General features: G+C 33.6%; 1 protein-coding gene across 1 annotated transcript; it reads left to right on the top strand.

Annotated features, from left to right (window-relative positions):
* Positions 1–1,584: 1,584 nt before the first annotated feature.
* On the top strand, positions 1,585–17,830 carry LOC108906689 (probable multidrug resistance-associated protein lethal(2)03659; the record flags this gene model as incomplete). Its single annotated transcript, XM_018710022.1, is given in 6 exon segments — positions 1,585–1,921; positions 3,380–3,530; positions 8,588–8,818; positions 12,021–12,482; positions 14,679–15,010; positions 17,570–17,830. Coding segments are annotated over 6 exon segments (1,630 nt in total), but the record flags the coding sequence as incomplete, so codon positions are not given.
* Between the last annotated feature and the right edge of the window lie 5,072 nt (positions 17,831–22,902).

Raw genomic sequence — 22,902 nt, 5'->3', positions numbered from 1 at the left:
GTCAAAAGGAGGAGTTGAGGGGGTAAAATTGGTCAAAAATTTGCAAAATGAACCTCCATAAGAAAATACATGGGATTTTGTCACAGAATGAAGGTAGCCTATCTACTCACCCCACAGGTAATAGTATAAAGGATTGAGATCTGGTGACCTCTGTGGTCAAGAATGTGCTCCTCCACGTCCTATCCACCTATAGTTATATAGCTTTCATTAAGATAACCTTTCATTAGTCGACTAAAATGAGCAGGAGCTTCATCATGTTGTAATATTATTTTTGTTGTCTCGTAAGTAAAGGAATATCTTCCAATAGACCTGGCAATTTACTACGTAAAAAGTTGGTGTAAACTTCTCTTGTACACAAAGGGACCAATTAGTTGATCATCAATTATGCCACACCAGGCATTTATAGAAAATCGTCGTAGAAAAGTAGATTCTTTTTTGAAATGAGGATTCTCATCGGACCATCTGTGAGAACTGTGCATATTATTCACTCCGTCTCCGAGTAAACAGCGACTCATCGGTAAATAAAATACATCTTACTAATTGAAGATTTGCTTGAATCCATTGGCAAAAATGTATCCGTAAAAGTAAGTTCCAGATGCTGAACCTGTTGTGCATGATAAGGATACAATAGATTGCTATGTAATGTTTGCCATACTCTCGAATGAGGAACGTTCGTACTTCCTGGTATTTAATTCTGGACTGTCTTTAACTATCCTGGACTGTCTTCAACTACTATCTGCAAAATGTTTTCTTGCTCAATCAAATTTTGCTGCTCAGGACGTTCATAGTTAGTTGACATTGCTGGAAATGAATAATGTGTTTGCAGATGTCGAAATACAGAATCAAATGACGACTTGGCACTCTTCTGTTTGAAAATAATCATGAATACTCAACGGGCAACTCTCCAATTTCCATCACAAAATCCATAAATGTAAACTATGTCGACATACTCGTTTGAAAACAGCAAAGTCATGTTGATGGAAAAGGTATTACTAGAAACACGTTCACACAGTTTACTACATAAACTGAGGTTTATAAATTTTGACGTGTCAACTATCAGTTGTTTTGTCAACTAACATGGTCATAGCTAGCGAGACTAATGTCAACTAACATTATTTCTAAACTGTGAAGGTCCGTAGCTCGGTAATCATGGAGTATGGAACCCATGTGTATTATAACTTTTTTATTCAGAATGAGCTCAGGGACTTGTTCTTTAAATTTGTTCAGTACGTCATGCAACACCCTGTATGTTTAGTAAGGTAACTTTAATCGAGATGAAAGCTTACAACTATCTGAGATTTAGAGACGACTCATAAATAGTATGGACAGGTACACACAACAAATATAAATGCAGACTAAAGGATTTAATCTCCATTTCGGATTTCTCCTGAAGGAGAAGGTGATGTCTCTGAAATCACCAAGAAGCCTAAGGTGATTAAATTAAAACAGAAACTGTTTAACCAATTATTTCATGTAAAATTTCTTATCTTGGACTGAGTCATAGCTCTCAATTTCAACTAGTTTTATCTAAAAAAACTTAAAGAAATCTTCCTAAACAAATTTTTAATATAATCATTGTTTTAGGGTTAATATAGAACCACAGTTAACAAACTACATAGTCAATAATTTAACGAATACCACAGACTATGAGGTTACGTTAAATAGACGTCACAAATATATAAATTTGTATACTGTGATAACAATTGTGGGTACCGTACTGACATTCGTGAAGTCCTTTTCCAATTTTTATTTCTGCCTAAAGGCTTCGAGGAATCTACACAAATCTATAGTATCTTCTGTGCTCAATTCATTTATGACTTTCTTTGATAGCCACTTCATTGGTAACATAATTAACAGATTTTCTAAAGATCTAGCAGTTATTGACGAATACATTCCATATATTATTTATGAGAATTTTAGGGTAAGTAAAATCACATTTTATAATTAAAATGACTTAGAAAACTGAATAGGCAAATAAAATACATTAACTGAAGCTGTGTTCAATATTTATGTGTATTAAAGTATTCCGAAAGTAACTGTATAATTTACTAGTCGATTTTTTTTATTAGAAATACTTTGATGTGGATTTTGTACACGAGATCTGTTCAGTAAATAACCTAACTTTTGAATTTTGAATGAATATATTTAGTAATATGCGGTTGGCAGCATTGCGTTGCGCATACCTCCTCTGTAATCACATGTTCTTGGATTGTTGATATCTCATTTAGTTTTCGTGATATTGTTATTTGAGTGCAACGTGTATAAGTATTAGTGACGATTTTCGAAATGTGTGATATTCTGGTACAACAATATAACGTAAAGCTGAAGAAAACATTCACGGAAACATTTCAATCTTTAAAACAAGCTTATACGAGTAGAAATGATGTTTTTGGTCGTACGCAATGTTACGAGTAGTTTTCACGATTAAAAGTGGTCGTTAGTCATTGAAGATGATCTTCGACTTCAACTGATGACTCCCACGTTCAAAAACTCAAAGGTCCAGTGCGTGTAAATCACCGATTGACTGTCAGAGAAGTTGCAGATAGGGTTTGCATCTCAATTGAGTAATGCCAATTTTACTGAAAAATTAAACATGCATCGAGTTGCAGCAAAATTTGTTCCTTGTTTGAAGACTGAACAACAGAAGGAAAATCGTGTGGATGTTTGTCGACAACTCCTTGAACAATCCAATGACGATGAAACATTCATTCAAAGGATCATAATGGGACACAAAAGCTATGGCTACGATATTGAGTGAGCTCACTGTTTTTTCGACTTTGATGGAATTGTGCATTTCGAATTCTTGTCTCAAGGTGAAACAGTAAACCGTGTGTACTATCAATGCGTTTTACAGCAGTTACGTGAAAAAATCCGCAAAAAGCCACCAGAGTTGTAGCGAGACAGCTCATGGTTCTTACACCAGACAATGCGCCCGCACTTTCAGCTTTGTCCATTCATCAGTTCTGTGTTAAAAATCAGGCTCTGTGATTTTTCCTTATTTCCGAAATTAAAATCAGTGCTGAAAGGACGCCGTTTCCAGACTATTGATGACATCAAAGCAAATTCGTCACAAAATTTAAAGGTCATTTCAAATGAAGCTATCCAGGACTACTTCGCGAAATGGATACATCGCTGGGACAAGTGTATGAATTGGGGAGGGGAGTACTTTGTAGGAGAGAAGGACCAATGATATATAAAATTAATAATAAAGTTTATAAAAATAAAGGTAGGTTATTTTTTGAACAGACCTCGTATATTATATTGGTTAAAATGAAATGTTAGTATCACGTTTAGACATTTGTTTAGTTCTTGAATGTTTTAAATGTAAAATATGTAAAAGGATTTTAGTAGTTTTTAATAATGAAATATTGTGTTTTAGTGTATTCTAGCATTTATTGCCATAATAGTCCTGATAGCCTCTGTAAATCTGATATTCCTTCTGACAGCGGCGATTCTTATAATCAAACTGTATTTCGTTCGAAGGTTCTATTTGTCAACTGGAAGAGCCATAAAAAGATTAGAATCTTCTAGTAAGTATTAGTTAATAAAAACTATTTTTTTTTTTAAATAATTCATACGACTAAAGTTGATGGAACAATTTATAATTCAGATAGATATTTTAAAGCAAACGGGTGAAATATTTTGGTACATAATATGTATATAACGGATATTGAAAATACAGAACTTAAAACTGTGATAACTTTTAAATTACTTTTTTACATGTGTGTTTTCTACTATCTATGTTGTTTCTAGGAAATTTTAGAATTAAAAAAAATCTTAGTGAACAAGATCCAAAACTACCTACTGGTTCTCAAAATAAAAGATATTTCTCGATATTTGATGATGTTTAACTTATAGACGGAGAAATATTTTTGTTCAAAACATAATTTTAAGAACCAGAGTTTAAAAAAATAATTGCCATTTTAATATTTTTTGGCAGCTTTCCAAAGATAATTAAACATTTTTATAGAAATAATTGTTTTTTGAATTTTTACAGTCAAACATTTCTACAGGGTGTTCCTGAAAAGGATGGACAACGCTTGGCCACAGGTTCCTTGGATGAAAATAAGACTATCCTAACTTACCTATATACAAAAGTGCACGCCTACTGAGATATAGCATTCTAAATATAGAATAGATCCTATTTTTTTCAAATAATTTGAAAACTATTTTTCTTAGAAACTTCAAATTTGGTACACTTACTTTTTTATATAAGGGCAAGGTAAATATAGAATTTGGAGAGAATACATATACAGGATGTTCTATTTCTAGTGCCTGTGCGCCACTGGTTATCCCATAACTTTTTTGTGTGTATGCCAATGACGACAGAATTTATATTTTTAAAAATAAGCACTATTTTAGAAGATTTTTTTGCTTTTACAAAATTTCGATATCGTTTATGGATTTCGAGTAAAATTCGCATTTTTGATACATTAAATATAGGCAAAAATTCCGATTTATAAAAAATAATTTATAACTGCAGCCTCAAAGCAGGGAATAATAATGAAAAAACCTCACATTAAAAAAAAAATAATTACACATTTTTGGTATTAATCAGTAAAATAAAAATCAACACTAATATTTTAAATAAACAATATCACTAATAATGTAAGAAAGTCAACATTAACATTTTAAATAAACTGATATTTGTAATCACATTAAAATAATATTACAGTAAATGCTTAAAGTTACTTTCTTGTTCTTAAACGCAAACATTAGTTCTTCGAAAATTAGAAATTATCCAATAATTGTGCATTACCTCTCATAACATTAATTTCATGTTGTATTCTTTCCCATATTCGTTTTCTGTATTTACTGAAAAGTTATTTTAAACTGTGGTCCTCAACGCTCCCCAAATGAAATAATTACATGGGTTTAGGTCCGGGGATCGAGGTGGCCATTTTAAAGGGGCATTATTTCCTCTACCTATCCACCTGTTAGACCTTTAATAACCTGTAATACCTACCTGTACCCTGTAATACCTGTAACCTGTAATAACTGGTCTTTTAATACTCTATTAAAGGAACTTTTTGAAAGCCAACCTCTGCCGCTAAACGCCTTTTATTTACTTGAGGAATTTCTTCGACCCTTTCCAAAATTTGTTCCTCCAGCTGAATAATTCCGGCCGTACATTATCCACGATTTAATGTTACAGGTAAAAAACGTCCTGTTTCCCGAAGGCGTCTCTCCGCATTAGCAAATGTTTTGTGATTTGGAGTTCTTCGATTAGGAAATCTTTCAGCATATGTTCGAACAGTAGCACAACAATTTCCTTCACAATAACCCAAAACTACTAACATATCAGTTTGTTCAGCAAAAGTATAAATTGCAATAAAAAACAAAGTAAGCTAAAATTAAATCACAGCTAGCTTGACACAGAACCTTTTAATTATTGTTATGAATTTGTTTCTCTGTTATATGGCACCTCGTACTAGAATGTTCTATTTATCTTAAACTGATTTTATATTATTTAATGTGTAAAAAATGCCAATTTTACTCGAAATCCATAAACGATATCAAAATTTTGTAAGAGGCAAAAAATCTTCTAAAATAGTGCTTATTTTTAAAAATATAAATTCTGTCGTCATTGGCGTACATACAAAAAAGTTACGGGATAGCCAGTGGCGCACAGGCACTAGAAAGAGAACATCCTGTATATGTATTCTCACCAAATTCTATATTTACATTGCCCTTATATAAAAAAATATGTGTACCAAATTTGAAGTTTCTAAGAAAAACAGTTTTCAAATTATTTGCAAAAAACTAGATTATCTGTTCTATATTTAGAAGGCTATATCTCAGGAATCCAAGGAATCTGTGGTCAAGCGTTGTCCATCCTTTTCAGGAATACCCTGCATATACATAATTTTTTTAATTATTATTATATGCAGAGTTCTCTTAGAAACAACATTAGGAAATAGATGCACATAATCAGTTTCCGAAATACATAGGGAAGATATTAGGACAGTAAGACCCCTCTGCAAATTTCCTCTACTGGTTGACACATTTTTATATCACTTTAGTGAATTTTTTCTTTTCATTAAATATATTATCAGCGTAAGTTTTATCAACTTATGTTAAACATTTCCAATGATATTTAAAAAAATCCGATCTTTTTTAAACGACATTTTTTTATCTCTAAAGAAAATAGTGTTAGATCTCTGATTCACAATGGGTGAAAATTAGAGTGGTTATACAGGGTGTCCCGCATAAGAACCGTCACAGGGCAGGTGCATGTAGGGGTGTCCAAAATATTGTAATTTAACCAAACTTACCTATGTACAAAGTTGCAGTCCTGAGTCCCCAAAGTGGGGCCCTAAATTTACTATGATTTAAAGTTAATTGAAGCACTACAATTGTACCGAACTTTTTTTCATTGACAATTGAAAAATAGTAATATTAATTCGCACCAGAATTTAATTTAATTTTTTTACTCTAGTTANGTTGCAGTCCTGAGTCCCCAAAGTGGGGCCCTAAATTTACTATGATTTAAAGTTAATTGAAGCACTACAATTGTACCGAACTTTTTTTCATTGACAATTGAAAAATAGTAATATTAATTCGCACCAGAATTTAATTTAATTTTTTTACTCTAGTTAAATTTTACAAAACTTTGTGGTTTTTAAGAAAAACTGTATTAACTGACACAAGATTTTAACAGTGTTCATTAGAAAATAACCAAAAAGTCAGTAGTAGGCTTTATCTTTCAAATTTGACAATTTGGCAAATACATTTTTCTTCACTTCTCTCCTAATTCTACAAAAATAAAACAAGTACCTAGGTAGTTTTTAAATAAGCGAATATTGTATTAAGTAAACAACACAAATAAATAATAGAAATAATAATTGATATTTTTTTCAACAACAATTAGAGGCAATTGTTGAAATAAAATAATTTTATTACTAACTGACAAGTTTTGTGCAAAACCATACTTATCGTATCAACTTCGACGTCACCTGTTACATGGGTGTTGCACAATAATGAAAACGTAATATTGACAGTTGGTAGAAGGTAGAGCAAAAAACAAACGCTTAGGTGGGGAATTCTGGACGGAAGCCTAAATAGTGGAAGTGAGGAGAGTGGAGAGTGAAAAGTAAGACGATCGGTGTACGGTGAAAATACATAAGTAGTGAAAAATAAAAAGTGTTTAACCGGTAATCTTATGATTGTGATGATTATAGATGTTTAATGATAATAATTCTGTATATGTTTAGCCTTCATTGTTTTATGCTCAGGGGCGTATATTTTTCTAACGTAACAATTATTATTAGCGATTGCTCATTATTTATTACATGTTAAAATATGTATATATTGTCCTGACTGCCCAGATATTGCAATAACAACTCCTTTGTTTCACATTTAACTTGTTTTGTCATGATTACGTTGTTCGAAAAACAAGTAATAAAACATTTCTTGTGCTCACTTTATGTCATACGCATATAAGAGCTTTGTTGAATTTAGTAACATTTTCGCCCGTGAGGAATGAATCTGTAAAAAGAATAATTAAATACAAAAAAAAGAATTGCTAAAACAGATCCTCCGAAATGTCAACTCATAGCTGGATTGCCTTCCGTATGGGACTCCAGTACCTTACTTATTATTATTGTTATTATTATTGTTGTTATTGTTGTTGTTGTTGTTATTATTATAACCTCTTCAATTTTACTTGGAAGTATGTATATGTCTAATTTGAGTGAGATGACATTTAGTGAGACATTAAATAAGTCGGGTGTTATTTATCATTAGCAAAGGATCTTAATTTATGCCTTTTGTTAGCGGTTGTTTTGTGTTTATATTTGGGTAGTTAGAGCAACGATCGTGGGTTTCTCTGCCATGCTCTTTCCCCACAGGAGCTCTAGGTGAGCCTGGCACTCTCATTTTATGTTAAATGGTTGTTAATGTTATAATGTTAAAATCTTGTGTCAGTTAATACGGTTTTTCTTGAAACCCAAAAATTTTTTAAAATTTAACAAGAGTATAAAAAATTTTAAATTAAATTCTGCTATGAATTAATATTAAGTACTATTTTTTTCAATTCGGTCAATGAAAAATAAGTTCGGTACAATTTTAGTTGCGAGTCATCCCCAATGAACACCTTGTAGTGCTTCAATTAACTTTAAATCAAAGTCAAAGAAGACCAGTAATAAACCTAAATAATGTTCTTCTACGGTAAAGTGTTGCAGAGATACTATTTTTTTTTCGAAATTTAGGGCACCACTTTGGGGGCTAATAACTCCTCAGGGGTGCAACTTTGTATATAGGTAAGTTTGATTAAATTACAATATTTTGGACACCCCTACATGCTGCCCTATGTCGGTTCTTATGCGAGACACCCTGTATTTTGATAATGAAGAATGTGACAATACCGTTTTTAGGGAGTAACTCCTATGCTCACAAAGGGAACTTTCATGATGGGAATATTGCCACTTTTGCTGATATATTAAGATTTTTTGGTCTAAATTATCTAATTTTTGAAATTGTGATATCGATTTAGAAAACAAATAAGTCATTTATTCTCTTTCTAACAAATTCTCGATTTAAAAAAAATCTAATATCTAATAAACTTTCTAGACTACTCTATTTCTAGCTAGAAGTCCAATGATTGGCTATTTGAATGCAACTATGGAGGGATTAACCACCGCTAGAGCCTACGAAAAACAAACTCTACTGATTGACGAGTTTGACATGCATCAGGATTTATATACCTCTTCGTACTATATGATGCAATGTACTAACCGGGCTTTTGGTTTTGTCGTTGATATAATTTGCAGCACATTTATAGCTGGTGTAGTACTCAAGTTCGTAGTGTTTGACAACGGTAAGTTTTGGTTCAATTTACGCTGCAGATATACAGGGTGTTAAAAAAGAGTGTAAAATATTTAGGAAGGTAATAGTATTAACCAAAATAAGCAGAAAAGTCTCAATAAACATGTGTCCGCAAAGTAACGGTTGCGGAGATATGGAATATTTTATGTTTTTTAGCCCCTCTTTTTATTTTGCAAAAACGTTGTGTATTTTCTTATAATAGTTGGTTGATGTTTAGTGAAATAAACAGTACGTATTTGACAGTTGTTCTCAGTGCACAAGTTTTCTTTCGCTACGGCTGGTTACTCTAACGCAGAATTAACAGACATGCATTTCATGTATGGTTGTGCTAATGGGAACGCCACCGAAGCGCGACGTCTTTATGTTGACGCTTATCCAAATCGCCAGATTCCTTCACAACGCATGTTTGGAAGAATTCACCAAAGATTGCGTGATACCGGTTCCTTGAGCAAACAGTGCCATTTATCCGGAAGACCAAGGTCGGTATCCACTCCTAGAGCAGAAGAAGAAATTCTAGCACTGGTAGAGCAGAATCCAGGTACGAGTGTGCGGAGAATATCAGCCGAGGTAGGAATTAGTGGTCCTCTTGTTTGGAGAATCCTTCACGAGCAACTGCTTTATCCATACCATGTGCAACGAGTACAGGCCTTAAATCCAATAAATTATCATCAAGCACGTTTGGTTTTTTGCCGCTGGTTTCTACGTCATTATGCTGAAGACCCCCGTTTTCTTGCAAACATTCTTTTTACTGATGAGGCCGGGTTCACAAGAAATGGAGTGTTTAATTTTCACAATACGCATATTTGGGCCGACGAAATCCCTCATGCTCTAATAGAATCTGGACATCTGGCACGTTTTTCATTAAACATTTGGATGGGTATTGTAGGTGACAGGTTTCTAGGTCCTATTGTTTTACCAAACCGATTAACAGGCGCTGCTTACCTCAACTTTCTGCAGAACACACTGTATGAGTTTTTGGTAGATATTCCTTTGAATCAGAGGCAACAAATGTGGTTCCAGCATGATGGTGCTCCAGCTCATTTTTCCATGGCCATTAGAGAGCATTTACACCAAACTTTTCCACATAGATGGGTAGAAAGGGCCGGACCTGTTTTATGGCCTCCAAGATCGCCTGATCTGAACCCTCTAGATTTCTTTGTTTGGGGATATTAGTGTATGGTACTCCTGTAAATAGCCTGGAAGAGCTGCAGCTATGGATTAATCAAAAGTGTCAAGAAATCCAAACTAAGGAGGGTGTTTTCGAAAGAGTTCGAATCTCGTTGAGACGAAGATGTCGTGCCTGCTTGGAAATGGACGGAGGATACTTTGAACATCTTCTGTAACTTTGTTTTTTGTTCGTTAAAAGCTTCCTTTGTCGGTTTATTCCTAATAAAATAAAATGTTTGAAAAACGAATAGTGGTCCATATCTCCGCAACCGTTACTTTGCGGACCCATGTGTTCATACTATTACCTCCTGAAATATTTTACGCTCTTTTTTTAACACCCTGTATAGATAAGGAATATTTTTATAGGTACTGGCAATGCTGTTCCTCTCCCTAACCACAATGACAAATTTCCGTACATACAGGGTGTTGTACAAGCTCTATGACAAACTTTGACAGATGGTAGCAGGGTTAATTTCAAACTTTTTCTTTATATGAACATAGGTCCGAAAAAGGTTGTTTTCCAAGAAACTTCTATACAGATCTGCATTTAAACGATCATTTAATATATGTACAGGCAGTGAATTATTGTTCCAAACATTGAGACTGAAGTGTTGCTGAAATCGTCTTGATCTAATTGCATGCGGATTTTGTAATGCCCAGATATGTTCATTATGATTATTATTTATATTGTCCCTAGTAAAACACGCTTCATCAGAGCACATGACAATACAAAAATATAATACAAAATTCGACGATAAACGAAGATTACTTGCTATACGTCGAACACTAATTGAAGCGTTGTCAATGACAGCATCTATTATATCTGCTTCATTTTGTACATTCATTCAGTAGGATAAATAGCTTTTTTTGGAGCGGGGTTACCTTTCTCTCGAAGTTTACGAAATGATGCACTAAAGACTGAGTGGCCAGGTTGATGTCTATTCCCATTGGAATACCCATATTCAAAGACATACTGCATAACTCTTCAGTTGTAAAGTTATATAGCAACCATTATTATTAATTATCAGGTCATTTTGATTCAAATGTGAAACTATATTTTTTAAAATGCTCGTAATTTCTAAATAAACACGAATCGGACTTATGTCCATATAAGAAAAAATGTTTGAAATTGACTCAGCTACCATCTACCAAAAAAAAAACACAAACAATAATTAGCTAACACTCAACATGTTTAATGAGTGTTAGCGATGACAGTAACATATTTTCCTCACAAACATAATTTCTGTAGGTATATTTTAGAAACAAATTGCAATAATTTTATCAATACAATTTTAGTTACATATGGGGTTTCTTTTATACGCGACGGTATGCTTAATATTTATAGTATGCGTTCCTAGGCTGACTATAAGTCACATGAGATTTAATACAAATTTTCTATTAATGTATGAGCAGTACATGTTTTCCAGAAGACTGACGAGAAATAATTATTTGAACTATTTAGTTAATTCTGATGGAATATAAGTAATTGAATCGATAAGAAATATGATATTTAGATGTCTTCAAGGTGCTGCCCAACGCTTTAACAAAGTATTTGGTAAAATTTCATTAGAAGCTTTTAATATAATAGTTTTTAAGTTTAAATTCAGGTTTGGCTTCAGCAATCATTTAATATGTTTGAATCAGCTTAATGCCTTTAAAAAGAGTAAAAAAATGTGAGAGTTACTAATAAAATATATGTCTTTTGAATTAAGTTACGGATCCTGATAGCGGGTATGCACCTTAGCCCGAGAACAACAAGGGCGTATAAAAGATTTCTAGCAAAGCTAAGGAAATACAATGTAAGTCTAACTAGTGACATAGGTCACGGTATAGCAATCCGAATAAACATGTCACTTTTTTATAAAAATGTATGCTCTCTTTGAAATGAACAGACTTAGATTTTATGTCGTACAAGACCTTTGTGTTTATTTTTTCGGTATTCTTTTACATTAAGTGTATAACACTTACATAGATGACATCCTGTATATTTGCTTGATTTAGCAACGTAAATCTTCACCTGTTTCCAGGCGCAAATGCTGGGGATGTAGGTTTGGCCGTTTCGCAGGCCATGGGTTTGATGGGGTTGTTGCAATGGACCATCCGACAAATTTCCGAACTGGAAAATAATATGACATCCGTGGAGAGAGTTTTGGAATACGCAGACGTCGAAAGGGAGGATAAAAAAGTCGGACAAGTAATTGAAAACTGGCCTAATCAGGGAAGAATCGAATATAAAAATGTTTCACTTACATATAGCACAACAAGAGAAAGAGTTCTAAAAAATATTAGTTTCGTTGTGGAACCTAGACAGAAAATAGGGATAGTTGGTAGGACAGGAGCAGGGAAGTCTTCAATTATTTCGACACTGTTTAGATTATATGATTTTGAAGGCCAGATTTTTATAGACTCCATTGATACTAAAAAGCTTAATTTGGATTTCCTTAGATCAAAAATTGCTATTATTCCACAAGACCCAATATTATTTACAGGTATGTAGGCAAGTATTTTTAGTAATTTTCTATTTAGTGAAACTTTGCGATTCCCTAGATGCTTTTGTTTGTTTAAATCTTAATAATAATATTAAACAATCATCTTCTAATGTCTAATACAGTCTTTGGTACAGTCATTGAAGCTTTTCACCCGAATTCTTCGAAACTAAACCGATTGACTTGAAATTTGGCATATAATTAGACAAAAGGTCAATGAACATTAGTGACAAATCGAAAGAGAATCAAATTTTGAGCGAAAAATATTCGAAGAATTTTTTTGAGAAATCAATAGTTTTTTAGTTATTCCGATTGAAATCTTGGAATTTTGAGTGCAAAAAAAACACTTTTTCAAAGTATTTTTCGCGAATAACTCAAAAACTACGCATTTTATTAAAAAAAAATGTAATGAATAAAATTCTAGCCTATAAACAAACAAAGAAATTCGTTATTTTAAAAAGTGTTGTACGTCCTATACAAAGCGAAATATGGTTAGTGGAAGGGGACTTGTTTTGGGGAGAATACTCAAATCGATGTATTCAACGTCAAATAACGGAAAAAGGATTAATTTAACGAGTATAACGCTCCTGGAGTTTTTTGTAGTACTAACGCTTATAAAAGTTAATTAGAGCAGAATTGAAGGAGTTATTGTCAAAAACAGATGAGTTGCTCATATTTTTTAAGGAAACATGAGTGGTAAACGCTGTACCATTTATATCAGAGTTCAAATTAATCGTAGACCCTTTACAATCAATTTTGTTTTAGTGTTTTTCATACGATCCTGTTTAGAATGCGTATTTTTTTAATAATGTACGGTAAAAGTTGAAAACGTATTTTTCAGTATTCAAAAAAATTGCCTTATTTATATAATAACTCTGAAACTATGAAAGATACGTAAAAAATGATAGACAACAAAAATATAGCTTTTTTTTCAACAAATATTTTGCTTTTTTTTTATTCCTATAGCATAAGGAAGTGAAGTACCTACTTAAATGGTTTTATATGCAAACGATCTTACAGCTCTTAAAATTATCTTTAAAATGCTTTTTGGTAGGACACTATAGCTTCAAAATTAACCGAGTTATGGTAAAAAAACCAATGACATTTTTTCAGTGTAAAATAGGCTTTCTCATTTTTGGAGCAAAATGTTAGGATTTTTATATTTAAATTTAAATATTATACAAATAAAATAAGTAAAAAAAAATATTGTGATTATTTATATGCAGCGTACCAATTTTTTTATGATTGATTATATTTAAAAATCGATTATAATAAAAATATTTTACATTAATACCAATATTACCAATAAAAGGGTAGTTTATTAGAGTTGAAAATGGCAAAAGTAAAATATTCTTTCATAAATAATGTAAGGGAATTTTTATTTTAAATTATTGCACAATTCAGGCATTCCAAGATTTAAAACGTAATTTTTTATCATTTTTTTAGCACAGAGGTGATTTATAAGGGTTGAAAAGTGTCATGAGATACAAATTCTTTCATAAGCAATGAGGGAATTTTTATTTTAAGTAATTGCACCGTTAAAGCATTCCAAGCTTTTAAAAAGTAATTTTTTATTATTTCTGTCAATACAGAGGTGGTTTTTAGGGGTTGAAAGGGAAAAATTCTTTTATTAGCTATAAGGTAACTTTTATTTTAAATAAATGCACGATTTAATCATTCCAAATCTTTAAAAAGTAATTTTTTATCATTATTTTTGCATAGGGGTAGTTTTTAAGGGTTAAATAAAAGGTCGAAAAGTTCAAATATATCATAAAATATGTTCGAGAACATGGAACATTATTTAATTTTAGTGCTTGAACAAGATTTTTATCAATAAAATGCTTAAAACTTAATTTTTTAAATTTTTTTCGCTTAGGGGTAGTAATTACCCCTAAAAAACAAAAATCGTCAATCGGGCTTATGTCACTTTTGAACTTGAGCCTAAGATGAGTCTTATTCTAAATTTTCATGCAAATCCATGCAGTTTCAAAGAATTCGGAGGTTACAGCTGATTTTCAGCTTCAATGACTGTACTACTTGTGTTTTGAGAAGATCATACACGTACATTGCAAATAATATTTGTAAAAGTAAGACTTATGTCACTTCCTTTGGCGCAACCAATCATTCTTCTATTCCACATGTATTATTAGTACCACAAGGAAATGTCTTCACTATGGTTTCAAATGATGTCACTTTCAGGAACCATCAGAACTAATATAGATCCAACCGAAAGATATTCAGACGCGATCATATGGGAGGCGATCGAAAAAGTGAACCTAAAACACATAGTGGGTAACTTGGAAGAGGAGATCCAGGAAGGGGGTACCAATTACAGTTCCGGACAGAGACAGCTTTTGTGTCTTGCCAGGGCGTTAGTCAGTAAGAACAAAGTCATAGTTCTGGATGAAGCCACGGCCAGCATGGATCCAGAAACATGCACAACGTTGCAAAATACCATAAAAAAGAACTTTGCGGACTGCACGGTCATCACAATAGCACATAGGTTGAATACAGTTTCTAATTCAGATATGGTGAGTAATGTATTAATTACAAATTTGTTTTTTAGTTATTTAGAAACATCAACAAATATATGATGATATTAGTTAGCATTAGCATATTTGTAACGTAAACACAAATATTTGAGAAAAAATGTGTATTATAATTATTATGATAGATTTGTGGGTACACATGCCGCAAGTGACCCATTTTTAAGCATTACGTCAAGAGCGCCAGCAGGACGCCGCCGGACGCACCAGCGTTCCAGGGAGGGTCTGCGGCGGACTGGCGCCGGCGACTAGATGCGTATTCATATACCTACGACCGACTCCACACACAGGGACTCTCTAGCGAATATTCGCCCCGTCAACACGTCTTTTTCTATACAACTTAGTTTTCAATAAAATACTTTATTATTACCTTTGAGAGAGCGTTTTATTCTCGCTGTGGATGCGAAAGGCGATGCACCGAGTCGAACACTACCCTACGAAATGCCTTGGTGATAAACGGCCGGGCCACGTCCATAGATACGTCACAAAATACAGTCGCGTTCGTGTCGGGTATTTTGATACGATTTAGTGTGAGGCCGTGTTGTCCACCGACGTACTCCTTAATTTTGTGGGGAACAGGTGTTGTTTCGATGTAGTGCCTGGTTTGGTGTTATACAGCCGCCGAAGGAGCTGCAGGATGCGTAATGTCCGAATACTGCTTGAGCAGGCGGTGAAACACGGATTCCCCGGAAATCGTTCTGACTGACGGTGTCGCGGATTGCGCGAGTTGGCCTTGCGCCGTAATTTGCGTTGTTTCGTCAAGTAGTATTTTGTTGCGCACGTCACCAGTAGTCCATAAAAAGATAAAAAGTCTGCACCAATTATCGGTTTAGAGACATCCGCGACGACAAATTGCCATGTAAAACAACGACGCAACCGAAGGTTTAATGTCATTGTCACTGTGCCGTACGTAGCGATTGAGGTACCATTTGCGCGGAAAGTTCGTACGTCGATTTCAATCGCGACGATTTCACTAGCGCACGCGGATATACACAAAGATCAGCACCCGTATCGACGAGAAACTGGACCTTGGAGTACGTATCCGTAACGTACAAACGACGCGGAATCGGGCACGGGTCGCTGCTCGCCATCATCGACTGCTCGTCTCGTTTCCCGGACGATACGTGCACGGATCGCGGCACGCGCGGGCACGGTCACCAAAACGTTGGTGATACCAGCACTGACCACTGTCACTGTCACGGCTTCGCGATCGGTCTTGCGAACGCGATCTGGGTGTTCTCGTCGTCGGTCGCCGCGGTTCACTCTTCGTGAATTTTGTCAATTTTCCCGTTTGAATTCGTGCTCCTTGTCTAGTCTCCCTGATCTACACTAAGATTACTTTTCTTAGACGGCGCCTTCTTCTTCTTTTTCTTTCCTGCGCCTGTCTTGCCGATTCTTACGTTTTTATTAACATTACGCCACACTTAAGTATCAGCATAAAAAGTTACACCTGCAGGCTTCGATTTGGATTATTTTCTTACAAAAGAAATTAAAGCTTACATCATGATTTTACTACGGAAAAAGAGAAACTTTAAAAAAATACTGACAAACTCAGTCTCTTACTATAAACAGAAACGCAATATTTCGTTTCATGTCAGTTATTTCGTAAAAACTGTAGTTGATCGCAGACCGTCAGTCAATGCCATTAATTGTGCCAATAAGTGAATTTATCAAATAACCTTTGCCAAACTAGACCTTCTGCACCTTAAAAAGTACGTCACGATAGACACATCTAATATCCAATAATGATGTAACGCGCGTCAATTACAAAACAAAATAGAAATAAAGCAATGAAACTAAATAAAGTCGCGTCCCCAATCCAAAAGCACGCCGAGGTGCGTGCAATGATCTCAAAATATCTTTTAATAAACTTCCGCACGTTTAGTGTTTTCTCGAGTCTACCGATTCAAAACGCAGTTTGTTTTATGATAACAAAGCATTGTATTCTAAGTTACGAAAGCGAATTCACTATCAGTAGTAATTTTATGTACATAACTTGCATTATTTGTTGATAGTAATATATCGAATGTATTATTGCTTTATATCATAGCGTGTATAACCGAGCAATTAATAAAGTATTTTGTTGAAAACTAAGTTGTATAGAAAAAGACGTGTTGACGGGGCGAATGTTCGCTGGAGAGTCCCTGTGTGTGGAGTCGGTCGTAGGTATATGAGTACGCATTTGGTCGCCGGCGCCAGTCCGCCGTAGACCCTTCCTGGAATGCTGGTGCGTCCGGCGGCGTCCTGCTGGCGCTCTTGACGCAATGCTTAAAAATGGATCACTTGCGGCATGTGTACCCACAGATTAAAAAGTCTGAATTCATTCATTGATTAAAGTCAAGTCTTTTGTATAGGTTCAATATTATGAAAGGAACAGGGAAAGTAATGTTAATAAAATAAACTACCTATACCCGATATTTTTTTCAAGAGAACTATTGTACAAACATATTTAGGATATATTATCTTTCTTTAGATATCTACATGTATTCCTGTGTCATATATAAACTAATTTCTGAACGAGTGTTCCTTTAAATTTTTTTGCAGGTTATGGTGGTAGACGGAGGACAAATAATTGAATACGATACTCCAGATGCCCTAATGGAGAACGAAGAAGGGCTTTTCTTTGGTATGATGAGGCAAGCTGGGGTAGATATGAATTAATTCTCAGTTCAAACATGCGTCCAATTCGCGTTTCCTGAGCTGCGTTAAACATACTCCTAGATTACAAATACATACAAATTTTATAATTATATTAATATTTCTGTTTCTGTAATGCTAATAATATAGACGTTATTAATTTTTGAATTTATGTGGGAAATACCAATTTTTAATTTAAAAAAATCTTGTTTTTTATGTTGTTTATATTTACAGACACTGTTGTACCGTATGTTGTATATAGTAAATAGATTTTTGCGAAAAAAATAATTATAGTTGATTCTACAGTGTGTCCCTATATTTAAAATACTTATAGTTTCCGAGAAAATAATTATTGAAATTGTACAGTTTCAAACTCTACATCGCTGGGCGCTACTTAGTCTCTAGCGTCATTAGCGCTGTGCGCTGTACGCAATTCGCTCTCTCTCTCTCCACGTGGCCCCAGGCGATGCTGAATACAGAAATCCGATTTTAGTATTAACATTTTGGCGATAGTAGTACTTGTAGTAGTTATGGTGAAGCAAGACAACATTTGTGTTGTGGTGAAGCATTTGTGTTATGGTAAAGCAAGACAACATTTGTCTTATGGTGTGTTTGTGTAATGTTAAAGTAAGACAACGTGTGTGTTAGTTTGTAGAAACTGGGTACGATGGGGCCAAATGTGTTTACAGAAAACAAAATTTTGAACAGTTGTAATACCAGGCATGTCAATTTCTTTTATTAAAAAATAATAATAATAATAATAATAATTATTATTATTATTCCTCCTAAAACTGTACCTTGGGGAACACCGTAGTCTACTTCTTTGAAATCACCCAATGAATTTCCTATTTTGATACACTATAACCTCTTTGTTAGGTAACTTTCAAACAAACTTAACGGTTTTCCTCTTATACCAATTTCTCCCAATAAACGTGGTAATTCCACATGACTAACTGTGTCGAATGCCTTAGCTAAATCAACGAATATACACAGTGTAGGTTTTTTATTGTTAATTGCTTGATGAATTTGAGTAGTTAGTCTTAATAACGCATCTTCTGTTGACTTAGCCTCCTTGAACCTGAACTGATATTCACTTATAATATTATATTTTTCTAAATAATTAACTAACCTTTTTTTAATTGTTTTTTCAAACATTTTTGCAAATGTTGTAATAAGCAAAATAGGTATGTAATTAATCATTTCACGTTTGTCACCCTTTTTGAAAAGCGGTTTTATTATAGCTTGTTTTAAAATATCTGGGTATATTCCTACATCAAATGATTTGTTTATCAAATAAATTAGTAGTTTCTTCTCGAATACCATCAATTCTTGGAGCTTTTTATTTTTTAAACCCCTTATAATACTTAATATCTCATACTCTTCAACAGGAAATAAATACATTGAGTGGATATTCGGTATAAATGTTTTATTGTTATTAGTATGATTATGAGGTTTAACTATCTGTTCGTCTAATTTTTTACCAACACCTGTTAAATAATTCACAAATTGGTTGGCAAAGTTTTTATGTTCTTTATGTATATGTCCCTCCTCATCTCTTATTTCATTTATTTCATTATTTTTTATATGTTTACCATAAATAGAATTTATACAACGCCACACTTCTTCTTTTTTGTTTTATTTATCTCTAATTTTAATTTAAAATAATTTTGCTTCGTTATTTTCATCAAATCGTTTAGTTTACTTCGATATCTTTTGAATTAAAACCACAAATTAATTTTATCAATTAATAATAACAAAAGCTACAAAAATAATGGAATTTGCCGATATAAAATAGGTTTTATAAAATTATATTTATATCTTTCCTTAGGAAAGAAATTCTTTCAATATTTTGTCCGTTAATTTTTTATTACACTTTGCCGCCGTGCCGGTCGCCGACTGCATGCTTCGCCTTGCGCAAGGTTAGGTTTTACAGTGGACCAGAAACAGTGCTGTGCAGAAATATATTTTTTAAATCATTTTCGAAGTGCCCTTTTTGATTTTTTTTTATAAAATTGTATTTGTAAGAGTCCCCTGTACATTCAATTTTTTTTAAGTTCTGAATCACCCTGTATAATTCACTAAACTTAAAGGACTGCTGAGTACAAACAATAATCTAGTTCTGTAACTTGAAGAATAATCGTCTCCAAGGTTGATGTAACCCATTTAAGTAAAAAATAAATAAAATAATAAATTCAAGGCAACATTTCTAAATATATTAAGCATGTTGCTACATTAGTAGTAAAATGATTTTCGAATTAATATAAACTGTCAAAGCGAATACGGTTTATCTTTTCAGCTATCTAGTCAATTTCTAGTACAACTTGTGGAGGTAGATAGTCAGTATATTGTAGTAAATATACAGATGGATTTTTTTATTTTAATAAATTTCTAAAATTCACATTTAACAATCGCATAAACATATAAACTAACGCACTCCTTTTATAATAATCAAAGTAACTTTGTCGATTCTCCTGAAATTCACATAAAAATTGATAAAATTATAAAATTCCCGAACAACTTCAGTCATAAATCTCCGATAATGAATTTGGTACATTACAAAAATACAGTTTCTTCCCGAAAGTGAATAATTCAGAAATAAAAAGCTAATATAAAACAGTAATAAAAAATAAAAAAAGTTGACTGACTTATACTTCTGGATTTTGGAATAATTTGGAGAGTAAGTCAGTATATTGAGTTACAGCACTTAGGCCCCATTAGGCCTCTTGTTTATCCTTCTAGATTAGCTCTTCTAAGCCGTCAACTAACCTATTAAGAAGAAAAAGGTGATGACGTTGCTCAGGGGGATTTCTCTGATGTAGGCCATAGAATGCCATCATTCTCCTCTTCTCGTTGACGAGAACCAGTGCACTCATAGAGTACGTGGAAAACTATGTCGTTTTCGTGCTCACAACCTCTACAGAGGGGTGTTTCACACTTCCTTATATTGTAGAGGTGTTTCCTTAGCCAACAGTGTCCGGTCTGAATACCCGTCACCAAGCGAAGGCTTACCCTGGATATAGCCATGTACTTTTTGACTGTATCTTTGCTGAAGTATCCTAAGAACTCCTTAGCAAATCGACAGCTGTTTATTTCTTCTCACCGTGTTCTAAACTCTTTGGGATGCTTTCCTTAATCATTTAAAAAAGTGCTGACAACGAGAGTACACTGGAGGGACCAAAAATAATAAGACCCGATGCTCTCCTAGCTAGCTTGTCAGCTTCTTTATTGCCATTGCACCATTATCTGCTTGCGGGCGGCTATGGTTATACCTGCCAGTTCCGCTTGTATCACGGTGGCACGTACATCCATAGCCCACTGATATCGGATGTGTAGGGATCTAAAATAGATCCCACATCCTGTACCTTCTTTCCTTTTTGATCCGTCAGTGAAGATGTTAATTACACCCTCATTGGCGATTTCCTCCTTATTTTTGATGAGTACTGTGTAGAGCCTGTCAAACACAAACTCAGGAGAAATGCTGTCAGTGTCTGTCTGCAGAAGAGGCATCATCCTGACAGCCTCATTCCAAAGGCGACACCTGATTTCTTCACATTCTACATTTGGTTTAACATCAACGTTCTTGACGCAAAACATAGTTGTCAGAGCCACCTCCTTTTATAAATATCTAAGGGTGGCAAACATAGACTTCATATACTTATTTTAGCATATGTTCAAATGAAGAGGAAGATAAGAGATACTACCGCGAAACTTGCCAATTTCCTACTCCTGTCCCCTACCTATAAGACTATTTTGTTGAAGAGTGGCTCAGGTTTGCAGATAACTGTACTATAAGTTTAGTCTGTCTTAAAATAATAATTTCGCCTATTAAGTCACTCAGTCGCAGAAAGCAGGCAGCCCTTTTGCAGATAAATTGCAATTTTTGTTCTCTATATTCTCAACCTTTTTGGTACTAATATATATATACATATCCTATTTAAAGTGATACGTCTTTTTTGAAACTATTAAACAGTGTAAGGGGTCAGAGTTTATTTTGTTAAATGTTTTATTATCTGAAATTTACCTAAATAACTTTGAAGATAATTGATGTACACTATTGGTGAAGAGACTGGTAGACACTGCGTCAAGAACTTCAGAATTACGCGCCACTGAGTATTTTAGAAATTTGAGAGATTCATTTGTTTCCTAATATGAAAAATTCTATTCCATTTTATTCAAAATATGTATTGGTAATTTTTTCGTTACAAATATATTATAATAACATTTATTACTACATATCAAACATAACTTTAATTGCTTTTAAAAAAAATCAAAATAACAGGGTGAGTTAGAAATAATGTACTGGTCTAACTTTTTCGGTAGAATTGAACGTTCTTTAAGATTTTTAACTTTTTTTAAGCATAGCTCAACAGATAAAAAAAAATATGTTTTAATTTACGTAAATAATATGGTAAAACTAGTTTCCTCTAGGAGCAACGTCAAAATAAGTTTCAAATTCGTAATTCTCACGACATTCGTATAATGAGCTCAAACATAATATTTTGGTGTCGAGTGTCTTTGGGGTCTAGTCCAGCTTAGTGTTGACCCATCCTTTCTGACTAACCCTGTATAAGCCAAGCCAAGATTTGTACATTTTTCTGCGAAATTAGTAATTTTTGAGTTATTGTTGATTTATCCAATTGTGTAGTAAGCAAATTTAAGTTTTTTAAAAATTATAACAACAATGGCCCCGTTTTCTGGATAAAATGGATAAAAATAAAATCGTGGCGCTTCCCAATATCCCTACCGCTATTAGATAGACACAATTATACACAAATTCAGTAAGTTTTACCTCTATTTTACTAGCTTTATTTTCAAAAGTATCTACGCAAATATCTTCGGATATACGTAAATGCTTGCATATGTAAAATTGTAGTTACTCTAAATCTAAGTTGTTTAGTAATTTTTGAACATAGGTTTATATGAACTTCTCTTAAAATGATTAAAGTAATTACAAAAACTTATTTTTTAACACAGGGGAAAGAAAGTCCTTGAAATGCAGGTTTAAAAATAAACTCTCATATTTATATCACATTGGCTTGATTTTATACAAACATTTGTTGCATCCATTACTAGTCACAAACAGATTTTTTCTGTTGGGAACAAGATATTTTGAATGATTTCAGCATTTCAACTACAACCTTACCAACGATGATAAGCCTAATATCAGTAATATCTGATAATACTAATATAAATAAATAAACACTTCTCAGTTTCGCCCATCGAACACGACACTCGTTCCG

The sequence above is a fragment of the Anoplophora glabripennis genome, unplaced genomic scaffold, assembly GCF_000390285.2.
Source record: "Anoplophora glabripennis isolate ALB-LARVAE unplaced genomic scaffold, Agla_2.0 scaffold135, whole genome shotgun sequence".
In the NCBI taxonomy this organism is placed as follows: domain Eukaryota; kingdom Metazoa; phylum Arthropoda; class Insecta; order Coleoptera; family Cerambycidae; genus Anoplophora; species Anoplophora glabripennis.
The sequence above is the reverse complement of the archived record's forward strand: the minus strand, read 5'-3'. Positions and strand labels throughout refer to the sequence as shown.